The sequence below is a fragment of the Gobio gobio genome, assembly GCF_949357685.1.
Source record: "Gobio gobio genome assembly, chromosome: 3".
Classification (NCBI taxonomy): Eukaryota; Metazoa; Chordata; class Actinopteri; order Cypriniformes; family Gobionidae; genus Gobio; species Gobio gobio.
This window is the reverse complement of record NC_137099.1, coordinates 26595163-26608208: the sequence shown is the minus strand read 5'-3', so window position 1 is coordinate 26608208 and position 13046 is coordinate 26595163. Positions and strand designations below refer to the sequence as shown.

General features: G+C 36.8%; 1 protein-coding gene across 1 annotated transcript in view; it reads right to left on the bottom strand.

Annotated features, from left to right (window-relative positions):
- Nucleotides 1–2370: 2370 nt before the first annotated feature.
- Nucleotides 2371–13046, bottom strand: part of fhip1aa (FHF complex subunit HOOK interacting protein 1Aa) — a 35221-nt gene continuing 24545 nt past the window's right edge. The window contains exons 8-13 of the mRNA XM_079812037.1: nucleotides 10788–10867; nucleotides 10327–10526; nucleotides 8596–9543; nucleotides 7605–7783; nucleotides 5483–5603; nucleotides 2371–4950 (exon numbers count right to left, since the gene is read on the bottom strand). Of these exons, the coding sequence (XP_079668163.1) occupies nucleotides 4748–4950; nucleotides 5483–5603; nucleotides 7605–7783; nucleotides 8596–9543; nucleotides 10327–10526; nucleotides 10788–10867 (1731 nt within the window). The 3' untranslated portion in view covers nucleotides 2371–4747. The remainder of the gene's footprint in view (nucleotides 4951–5482; nucleotides 5604–7604; nucleotides 7784–8595; nucleotides 9544–10326; nucleotides 10527–10787; nucleotides 10868–13046) is intronic.

Here is a 13046-nt window from a genome sequence, read left to right as displayed (position 1 = left end):
GGAAACACCAAAGATGCTTTAATATATTATGTTGTATTAGACAGGTGAGCAACTGTTTGGATACATTCATCGACGGACAACTAATCAATGTTAAATAGCTCAACATAGTTACGGCCCGAGCACCGATGGTGTGAGAACCCTATTGGAATTGCTCTGTCTATTATTATTCTTCTCTGAAATTAATCACTTTTTTGAGGGCCTAAACATGCTCGAAAACTCATGAAACTTTGCATACGCTTCAGAAGTGGCGAAAATTTACATCTGATATGGGTTTCAGAATTAGGTGTGGCAAAATGGCTCTAAAGCGCCACCTATAAAATTTCAATTAAGTGCAGTTTGTGCTACATTTAACATATATGAAATGCGGTAGACATATGTAACAGCCCAATACCTACAAAAAAGTCAGAGGGAGCAATATCTGATAACCCAACAGGAAGTGAGATATTTAGAATTTTCTCTGCGCAATTTTTGCAGTTTTTGCCATTTCCAAACTCCTCGTAGAGATTTTATCAGATCAACATCATATTTGGTCAGTCTAATCTTAAATTGTGAAGATCTTGAGTTTTCCCTGAAGGGTATTTCTGTGGCGGTCTGACAAAATTCGATGCTTCACCATGAAACAGGAAGCTGTTGTAACTTGGGCATACAATGTCCGATTTGGCCCAAACCTCACATGTTTTATTTGAGTGCCAATATTCAGTTACAGTTATTGCGCCACCTGCGGCCAACAGGAAATCTCATATTTTACACTGTGATGTAAAAAGAGATTTAACCAGAACAACATCATATTTGGTCAGTCTAATCTAAAGGCCTTGGTGATGTTATATTGTGAAGATCTTGAGTTTTTGCTGAAGGGCGTGTCCGTGGTGGTCTGACAAAGTCTGAGGTTTTGCCATGACACAGGAAGCTGTTGTAAGTCAGGCATACAATGTTCGATCCGCCCCAAACTTCACACGTTTGATAAGAGTCCTGACCTGAAGACATCTACATGCCAATATTCAGTTAGTCATAGCGCCACCTGCTGGCAACAGGACTGCAATTCACTCCAAGAAACATTAAAATATGCCATGAAGTGCCAAACATGCTAGAAACACATTAAATCATGCTACCCTTGGTTAAGTGCTAATGTATTTGATTAACACCCTGAAACATACAATGTCCGATCTGTCCTGCCCTGAACACATCTACATGACAATATTCAGTTATAGAAATAGCACCACCCACTGGCAGCAGGAAGTGGCGTGTTTAACACTGTGCTGCACTTCTAGCAACAAAATAAAATATGCAATTGAGTACTAAACATTCTAAAACATGCTAGCGACACATAGCTGAGTGCTAAAGCATGCTATTATCGCTATGAAACAGGAATTTGTTGTAACTCAAGCATAATGTCCAATCTGCCTAAAACTTCACATTTGATAAGTGCCCTGGCCTGAAGACATCTACACACCAATATTTTGTTATAGTCATACCACCGCCAGCTAGTAGCAGGAAGTGTGTCAAATACAAATGACTAACGTAGTCCTCCTATTTTTATATACTTAAATGCATATTGCCCATCATGCTCTGTTTTCCTAAAGCCACCGGGTGGCGGAGGCACGGGTGTGAGGGCCCTTTCATTGCTGCTTGCAGCTTTAATTAGTCTTCTCGTTTCTTGATTTACCGCGAGTCCCATGTTTTACCATGCAACAAGTGTCTCATAGTAGCCGCTGAGCAAATGCACAGAGCATTATAACATAACTTTCAACACACTCAAATGTATCTAATATGATAAAACAGTGCTGCATTACTCCACATACGCATGAGCGGAAGAAGCTTAAGCGGCATAATAAAAGCTACGCCTTTGTTTTCAATAAGCGACCTCTAGCGGTGAAAAAATACAAATTGCGGCTTTAATGAAAATTATTTGATTTAAAAAAAACTGCCCCCAAAAGGACTATCTGAGTGACAGTGAGTTAAATTGTGTCAACAGTCTCAATGAATTAACATTACCATACAGACGCAACCTCACCCAGAGCCGTACATGTAGTAGGCCAATGTTAACACAATAAATTACAATGCAAACATTTGATGCCAGCCCTTCAGATCGTATTTACAATAGCATTATTTGCTAAGCACTTCTTTAGCAATGCTATAATGTTTTATTTAGGATTAGATTTTATCGATTTTTCATATTTATACTGTACACAAATTACACATTTTTGAATTAAGGGAATGTGTGTGCTCTTCTGTGTCTGTGATTATAGTTGTATTAGACATGGAGCTGTAAAAAAAAAACTAATGCTGCAGAAAAGGATCATCTCAGTTAAAGCATAGAAGATTGACAATGTTATTGCCCACTAACTCATATGACAGTTCTAAGTTCTGTTAGTGTACAAGAGACGTCTTTATTCAAATTGTCATGCCTTACATTTCTGACATAGAAACTATTGCCATTTGACATACAGAAAAAGTTTCCCATTTGAAAATAAAACAGGAGAAGGTGAAAATATGAGCTGGTGACATTTCTACAGATTCAGCATTTCAAGGCACACAGAACTGTACAATTTAAGTAATGCTTACCACCAGTAAAGGCAATTTAATCTAGAATGTCTAATCTATCCCTTGTATATAAATATCTTTGGATTGACAAGCTACATTGTGCTACATGATGTTTGGTAATCAGGTTTTGATTGACATATGTACAAGGGAGAAAGCAAAACATCTACCTTAAAAAAGACCACTGAATGTGTTTAAGGCATTTCATCAAATAATATGTCAAAACTATGCATTTAAAATTGTACTTGTCTCATAAAATTCTGTGTAACTATCAGTTTGTACTAAAAACAAATGTGCTCAGGAATCAGGTGAACTTCCAGAGTTTCAATATACATTTGTTCTTACGGAGCAAGTTCATTGTGTTCTGATATTTATAACATGACACCTAGACACTGTAAAATACTTTCAAATCAAGGCAACTTCTTTTATACTAAAGGACACTTTCTCTTTTGCATATGGGGTGTTTAGATACACTGGAATTGTATATCAATTGCTTTATTTTATACATTTAAAATATGTGATGTACATTATGCATAGTCTCTCTCATTGTGCTTCAGCTAAATCAATGCCATCCATGACCATTTTGATTTTCAGAGGCCATACAAACGAAGTCATTGGGATTCAAGATAAAAATAAAAAAGAGCCAATTTTTTTGAAGATTTTATGTAACTCTAAAATAGTTTTAACACTATTGTTCAAAAGTTTGTTGTTGGAAAGATTTTTTAAGTTTTTAAAGAAGTCTCTTCTCACCAATGTTGAATGTCTTTGATCAAAAATACAGGGAGAAAAAAAACAGTATTATTGTGAAATATTACAATTGTTTTTTATTTTAATTACATTTGTAAAATGAAGACTGTATTTATGATGCTGAAAAATCAGCTTTTGCCATCACAAAAGTTTTGTGTCAAAAGTCAATTTTGATTAATTTAAAGGTGCACTATGAAAATTTTAGCGACATCTAGTGGTGAGGTTGTGAATTGCAACCACCCACCGCTCACCCCTCCCTTTCGAAGCACATAGAGATGCTACGGTGGCTGACACAGAACAAATATGTCGTCGTCTGAGACAGCAGATAGTAGCCAGCGCTCTGTAGAGCAGTTTGTCCATTTAGGGCTACTGTAGAAACATGGCGGCACAAAATGGCGACTTCACTGTAAGGAGACCTGTGGTGTATGTAGATAGAAATGGCTCATTCTAAAGGCAATAAAAACAACAGTACATTATGTAAGGTCCTTATATATCACTTAAAACATTATGTATATTAGATTGCATTTCTGTCAATATATCCTCTTAAATATTACACAGTGCACCTTTAAGGCATCCTTGCTGAATAAAAGTATATATTTATGTCTTTAAAAAAAATCTCAAACCCTAAACTTTTGAACGGTAGTGAATATCTTACCTTACTAAAGAAAGACCTCATTCCGATTAACAAGTAGGTGCATTACTAGTTTTAATCATGTTCGTTAACAACTTTGTAAAATGCGAAAGGTACTAAGTTAATATCAGTGATGCTCTACAAGGAACCAGAACAACTGTTAAGAATTGTTTCTAAAAATCCCACAAATCTACAGGTCATTTGGTCAGTTGTATAAAATGGCCATTGACCAGCTTTACAAAGTGTTTACAATGTATAGAAAACTGTACAGCCAATGTTGAAAATTAAGGACTAAAGGAATAGGCACTAATTAGTATAAGGCCATCAGGAGAACAATCCAGCAAAAGACATCAGTCTCACTGAACAGTATGCAGAGCATTCAGTCATCCAGTGTTGTTATTAATGTCTAATGCCCCATCACCTCTTATTACTCAATGGCTCTATGGCCGTCATGCTTTGGTTTTGGCCTGAAGTTTCATTTAGGTTTTGCCCAGCATTTTGTGTTTGTAAGTCACTTTTATGAAGTGAAGGCACATCAATTCACTGCCTTGTGGCAGGTGATGCTGTGTGCTGTAACTGTGGTTCCTGGGAAATGAGGCTTGGTAATGCATAAATAAATGATGGAGCTACAAAAACTATTCACACAGCAGACAAAAACATGCTGAAAGAATCCCCCATCAAAAAAAAAAATATATATATATATATTATATAAAAAAAGTCAAATAAATCCCCACATATAATTTATAGGTTATGGTGCTTTCGACTAAAATTCATTCAAAATGTCAAGAGTTTCCTGCAAACATTAACAAACGAACAATCAAACACAGAAGGCTACAGCTCTGTGGGAAGATGAGAAAGGATGGAGTGTTCTTGTGCAATGGCTGCCAGTTCTTTTAGGAACTCTGTGAAAAGAACTGTGGCATATACTTCAGTTTTGTTTAGGGGAACCACAGTTTTAGGTTGGATTTGGTTCTTCCTGATTCTGTCTGCTTCAGAACCATGGAGCCAATCACCAGTCTGTGGATTCTGAGAGTCTAGATTAAAATGGGGGAAAAAACAAGTCATTGTACTAACACAAACATTCTCATAACATCTATTATCCAACCTATAAAAGGATGAGAAGCTGACCAAGTCAAATAAAGATGATGTAGTGGTTTATATTGCCATAGAAAAAAACAGCAGCTGAAACTAAGAAAAATGACTTCAATACCAAAAATGTTTTTCAAATAAATTAGATTCAGAGTAAAACAGTGAGTTAATAAGCAGAGTTTCTTCCACGGGTCTATATAATATAATTAATATAATTTAATACATATTATTTAGTGCTGTCAAATCAATTAAATTGCATCCAAATTAAAAGTTTGTGTTTACATAATATGTGTGTACTGTGTATATTATATAAATATATATACACCTGTTGTATGCTACAGGAACCAACAACCACTGTGGGTCATGTTTATGAAACATGCGCATACTGATCATTCTTAAAACAGCTTTGTGTTTATTAAGCTTTGATACATCATGTCTTAAATATAAAACAACATGATTGAAAGGATATGAACATACTCTGACCATTTAATGAACTCTCTCTGGCCAATAAGCAGTGCTGAGCAGCAGTGAGGAGCTCAGGGAAGTCTTTATTATTCGCTGACCACTGCTCTATCTGGTTCTTCACTGAAGCCAGCACCTACAAAATCAAGGCAAGAAGGGAGAATGAATAAACAAAATCAACATTCCTCTTGATACCATGTATTCACGACCAAGCTTACACCTGGTATTAAGATCCATTTCAGGTGATCCATCACAAGTTGACAGTGCTGTATACAGTTGTAAACTGTTCCACCTAATGGAATATCTTCATTATGTCTGTTATCAACATGCAGGGACTCCAATCATGTGAAGTTCTGTAAATTCAAGTACTTCAAGAAAATAACAGATTTCTGCTTGACATATTACACTTGTGTAGTATAAAAGGTGCACTTTGTCAGAGACCCTCCCCTTGAAATTCATTTACAAGTGACTGGATCACCTAAAACTAAATTTCAAAAAGTGTAAAAGGTCTGTTCACACCAAGACGAAAAAAAAAAAGAAAAAAAAAATCGGCTGTTTGGAAACACGTAAATATAGTTTAACTTCTTCATGACAAGCGGGTGTCAGAAGTGGTGCATCGTTGCCCTTGTGCACCACTATATTTCCGCTTTTCCATAAGTGGCACCTACTGTCAGAGACTTAATTTGCACTTTTATTCAGTTCCTCAAAAAAAAAATTCTCTCATTGAATAGACAAATTGCATGAGAAAACTAGACCAGATTTTTGCCAAACATTTGTGTTGGTGTGAACAGGCCCTTAAACAAGGTCAAGGCTTTGTGTGAAGGCACATCTTTGTGTCTGCTGATGAAGCGACAGATCTAACAAATGCCTCTCAAAGACATGCTGATCAATGCAATGGGACGTAGAATAACAAGACAAAAGCTTTTGAAATGGGTTGAGAAAGCATCTGCTTTCACTATTGCCCCATGTATTTAAATGTACCTGCTTTTAATTATATGAAACAAAGTATAATTCATTTCAATTACTTGTTTATAAATTACACTCTACTGAATTATGTAGAGCTATGCAAAATATTTTTTTCTACGAATTGTGATGCATCTATGCATTAAAACAAAATAATTGATTTTAATTGTAATTGAATCGGCCTATCATCCATATTAATGTGCTGTTTTATTGTAATTAAAGCACTCTTATTATATATTTATCAAATCAAATACATTACAATATTAATTTAATTTTTTTTTAATTTTTAGAAAAAAAAGAACATGAATGAATGAGAAAATTCTGCCTGGAAATGCAGTACGTGCTTGGTGTTAAAAAGAGTTATTAAATCACAATAAGCCACTAAAAAAGATCTCAATGCATTATTCACACTAATTATTGTTAATAAAAGCACTGGATGAAAAGATCATTTTATAATCGAATCATTACCCTCTGAATCGTAATTAAATAAAATAATTTTATATCAGACAGCAAGATGATTTTACTAAGATTTGAGAACTGCATGCACATTTTGGAGAGATTTTCCACTCTTATCCTGACAAAGGGGAAATCTAAATAATACCACAAGTATTGAGTACAACACCTTGCCTTGACACTGTCTTTCTGAGATGTGCCACTGAGCATCTGTATAATATTAGAGTTATAGAGACAAAGGCTACATTCACACCACAGCTGAATGTGGTCCAAATCCAATTTTTTATCCCCCAAATCTGAGGCAATGTTCACATGAGCTCTTAAATGTCCCCCACATTAGACATTGTTAGTCTGAACAGGTGATATTTCTAAACTGACCTGCATACATAAAACATTAATCTAGCATGTTAATCAGAGTTAAGGAAATGTATTGAGCTTGATTGTATTGAACCTGATGTTTAGTGACATTCTAGGGACTCGTTATCTTCTACACACTTTAAGCATGCAATGACAATGAATATTGAGTTAGTATGACCTAAAAACCGCATTCATTCAGTCATAACCTGTTTAAAATCAGATGCATATTTATTTCCACATATGAAAATCTAAATATATTCAATCTAAAAATTGAAAATCTAATATTGCCTTACTGTCCATGTCAAAACATAGAAGAACAGAGATATGTATACAAGTAGATGAGATGCTGTATGTACTTCAGTACCTGGTATAGTGAGCGGACGCTGGGCTGGAACACCATATTTGTGTTGATAAGGAAGGAGCGCAGCAGGGGCTGAGGGTAAGCAGCTAACTGAGCCAGGATGCCAGTCAGAAGCAAGTTCACATGGAGAGAGTTACTCGGCAAGTTTTCTAGACGAGACAGCAGTACACTCACAAACGGCCCTAAATGAGACAAGAGTGAAACTCAAATAAATGAGCCGGATCACCACAAACCAAAATATCATTCAACTGAAGCAAACACTATATAATTCCAAAACTCTGCATAGTAGTTCATGGAGGCCAGAACTGAGGTCACACTTCATGAGATACTCAACTTGACTTCTAGTAAAAATAATAAAATCAACAACATCAGCTGTGATCTTTCAAAATCATACTTTGATTTATTTGCCATTCAAATGTAAAATGATTGCGTAAATGTTGTCTAGATGCCACTTGTTGAGTTAAACAGTTGAAATTATTGCATACTGTTTTACAGAATTTTTCAAAATAAGCAGACAATATACAATGTACTGTGCAGTATGCTAGTATTCCGTGTCTAATACAACACTTGATTAGCTGGTTCAGTTGTGTTTGATTTGGGCATAGAACAAAACAATTGACCCTGGCTGTATCCGAAATCACCCCGTAAGCCCTCATTAACTATTCCCTATATTAGTCCACTGAATGAGTGAATGAAAACAAGTGAGCAAATTTAGACACTGAGTGTGCGCTGAACGTGCTGTGGACGACATCTTGTGAGACAGTCTGAATGTACATCAGTTATTGAGGTGCATTATGGAATTGAATAAGTGCACTCGATAATGTCCACTACAGTTTTGGACACCACTACAAATGGTCGTCACCTCAAATAGTGCAATACCGAAGTGTATAGTGGGGCAATTTCGAACACAGCCACTGTGATGAAACAAAGTGTAAGAAAAACAATGAAAAAGAAATCCAAGGATTTGGCAAAATATCAAAGTATGTTTTCTGACCTGTAAAAGGCGCAGCATGACCCTTGCTCCCACTGCGAGGTTTGGTCCCAAAAGGAGACAGCAACTTTTCTGCCTCTGGTGTCTCTGGTGAGAAAGAGTTAAAGTCCATCTCATCTTCCTCATCATTAAGGAGGTCTGTAGGACTCTTGAGTTCACAGTCTGCTTTTGCTGGACTACTAGGTTGTGCACCCAGAGTTCTAATCAGTTCCTCATACTGGGCCATGAGGTCCCCCCCTTCTGGACCCAGTGACTTGTGGTCTGATTGTGACCCTCTCTTTTGACTGTCTATTTCATCTACTGGGGAGCTCAAGCCATTGCTCATTGCAGATTCTGAATTTGTAGTCTTTTGATCAGTTCCATCTAACACCTCCTGCTCTGCTGGTTCAGTAGGTCTGGATGAGACATGATGGTTGTTACCAGAGTCAAGGGCATCCTTCTGAGCTACCAGGTCATAGACCATAACATCATTCTGGAACTCAGACTCTTCAATGTAAGAGCCCTTCACAATCATAATAGCCGTTCTCCTTAGTTCTTGAATGTGCTTTGGGGGTTCTTCCGGGATGGGACGAGTCTCCTGATCTTCCTCTGGCTGCAATTGTGTTGGACAAGCATCATAACTATCATCCCACTCCAGCTCCAGCAATCCAGGAGTAGCCGTGAGATCTTTGAGGGGTGGACCTGAGCTATGCATCTGATTTGGGGTTTTCCTGCTGGTAACTGGTGGTCGAGTCTTACCTGCTTCTTCCAAGGTACTACGCTGGTATTCTTCTGGAGGAGGGTTCTCACCGTCGTATGGGGCGGACCACACTTGGCACGCTCGCATACAGTGACTGATGCTGTTTTGTGCATCGCACAAGTAGTGCAGGTAACTGACATCCAGGTAGATCTCTGAGCCAATGACACAAGAGTTACCACAGTCGTCCTCCTCTGATAGGACCTCCTTTGATTCTAGAGGAAGATATACAAGCAATATTAAAACTGTTGTTGACACACATCTCATTACATTTCATGACCTCTTTTTTTACAAATACTGATCCTAACAAAAGTAGTGCTCTGGAATTTGTATCAGCTTGTAAATGCTTTAATAACAGGCACAGCCATAAGCGGATTATATAGTCTGGAATGAAGAAATGAAGTTGATGCAGTGAAGCATGTTGCAGATTTAATCCATAAGACGGAAGTCACTGAGACATGAATGGCGTTTCAGTCTACAAACAGCTCACAGAGCAACTGGAGTCCAGTAATCTGAACCAATTTTGACCAAGTTAGTCAACAAATTTTCAGCGCATAATTTTGTAAAGACCAACATAAAAAGATGCATGAAATCATGTTGCCTCACTTTTGACATTTAAACATGGAAATACTTTGAAAAAAACACCTTTAACAATGGCCAATTCTAAGGCTATGCATTAATATAGGACAGGAGTGTCCACTTCTTGCGCCTGGAGGACCAATGCCATGGACAGTTCAGCTCCAACTTGTCCAAACACACCTGCCTGGAAGTTTCTAGTCATCCTGAAGATTTAAATTAATTTATTAGCTGATTCAGGTGTGTTAAATTGGGGTTGAAGCTAGGGACAGTGGCCCCCCAGGAGCAAGATTGGACCATGAACTAGGTCCTTATAAGATTTTAAATGTTTTGTTGTTACTATTACACATTATGCACACTGCAACCTCAAATGACATAAAATGACAAAAGGTTCCACAGGACGTAATGAAACTACATTATACCTATTGTTCCTGTATGGGAGTCATCAGTGACTTTTGACCACAGGATGGAGTCCAGTTGTCTAAGGGGAGGGGGGATGATCTCTGGAGAGCAACAGGAGGGTGTAAGGGCTAGAAACTTGGCAGCTGATACGGAGTAACAGTCTCTTTCTCTCAGGACTCTACGCTGACTCAACATCATATGGTTACAGGGGATCAGGTACCTATGGAGGGGGAGGAGAAAGACTACTTATAGTGCCACAATAAATGCACGTTAGGAAGCTAAAAACAAAAGAAAAAGTGATTAACATGTCACAGTGAACTACTGATACTGTGAGACTACAGTTTACAGAACACCAACACGAGACTATGGCTACGCTCACACTGCAGCCTTTGAGAATATTTAAAATACATATGATGCAAATCTTGTCAGAAATAGAACAAATGAGTAAATAAGCATGAAGGGTCTGCAGAAGTATACTCACTTGAAAATCAACTGGAGCATTACATCCTCACAATATAAGCCAATGAGAGTGCGGAACAGAGCCAGAGATACAGTGCCAAGCTGGAACAAAAGCACAGCCTATAAAAACACACCACTTCAAAAAAAAATAGCTTAATGAAGACACTACATGTTTAAGAACAATAAATCTAATTGATGTAAAACATTATTTCTTATTAATCTTGGATAAAACCAAGTTGACTTTATCGTGGATAACAGGATGCTTGAGGCTCAGTAATGTAGGGCGTTTTGTTTGAATACACATGCTGTGAAAACTAATATTTGACTTCAAATATTAGTCTCATGTATTAGAAAGAGTCTGCAATTGGAAAACCTTGACCTTCATTCTTCTACCCAATCTACCAACCACTTCTGACAGGGATTCATCATTCATTCATTGATCCTTATACAACCTTCTAGGGTCATAGGCTGGAACCTATCTCAGTTTCTTAGGCCAGAGGCAGGGGAAAGCACCCTGCACAGATGGTCAGTCCATCACAGGGCTCTCACATACACACAATCTCACACAGGCAATTTTTACTCCTAACTTGCATGTCTTTGGACTGTGGGGGAAACAGGAGTACCCGGAGAAAACCCATGCTGATGCGAGGAGAACGTGCATACCCCACACAGGAAGGACTCCTGGCTCAGCCGGGGCTCGAACCAGGGGCCTTCTTGCTGTGGGGCCAAAAATCATCAATTAGTCACCTTCATGTCATTAGACTTTTTCATCTTCAAAACCAAAATTTATTTATTGAACTAGGGATGCACTGAATTTACCAAAATTATTCAAAAATTGCACTTTATGTGTTCGGCCGAATAAGTGAAAAGACCCAATACATTTTACAGAACAAGGACATTTTTGATGACGCAACCAAATATAGCAACCAGTGCGTGTGAGAGAGAGGTGCGCACGCTTCTAAATGCAGCAAACATGTCGGAAGTGTGGAAGCATTAAAGTGTCAGAGAAAGATGCGAAAATGGCCGTTAGCGGACACTGTTCTGCTGAATTGTCTAAGCACCCTCAAATGCAAACAAGAGTACCCTCAGTTGATACTGTAATAATATATTGGCAAATGCTCCAGTGCATATTTCTGTCTATAGAACGTCAAATGTATCCATTTACAACGTGTTTCTGCAGCGGTGACATAGTTGTTGATATCTTGTCAGCAATGGCCAATGTGTTTAAAGTTAGTCAGACTCCACTCACTGCTCAAACCGCCATAGTCTTTATTCAGTGCCGAGTTATACAGGCTCGCAAAACCTCTCATGAACAAATAAACAAAGTGTAGACACGAATCAATGCAAGTAAGATATTTATTGTGCATTGTTAGCAGCTTCATTGAACTTTGTACTTTGTGAGATCACGATGAACTGACAGCGACAGCGTTTAGTGATCATAAATGGAGTGGTCTTGGCTCGCTTTCGAGTCCACAGTCTATATAATCCATTGAATAAAACTATTGTTTTTCATGTTGCAAAAATGATTAATGGCCAATTGCATGCTGCAAAGTTTCGGAAGTGACATAGTAAAGCATTAAAGCAATGTAAAAGGCAGACTAATAAATTCATAGAAAAATATTCATTGCAAAATATTTTTGAAATTCTAAATAATCTTAAATGTCTCCCTGTACACACACTGCTGTGGTGGAGCCGTTGCTTAGCCTACATCTGCACTTAAATAGAGCACCCTCAGTGATTTGATTATGATACCTGTAGGCATAATAGGCCAAAGATAAGATAAGATGGGCAAATAAAAATATTTTTATTTTACTTTTTTTTTTTAAAGTTATATTGTGCTTTGTTTGTATAATGTCTGCTGGAATGCTAAAAAAATTTCAGTGTTAAATATATATTTTAAATTGTAGTTTTGTAATTTATTTTTCTTTTAAAAGCAAGACAAAATAGTAAAAAGCTAATTTTTACTATTTAATTTATGCAATGGTAAAAAAAAATAGGCAAAATAAATGAAAATAAAAATAAAATGATATATATTAATTATATTATAATATAATAATATAATATAATATAATATAATATAATATAATATAATATAATATAATATAATATAATATAATATAATATAATATAATATAATATAATATAATATAATATAATATAATATAATATATATATATATATATTATATTATATTATCTCGACAAACCGCGTTTGGTATTCAGCTTCGGCCAAGTGTTATATTATTATTCGGCTTCGGCCAACAATTTTCATTTCGGTGCAT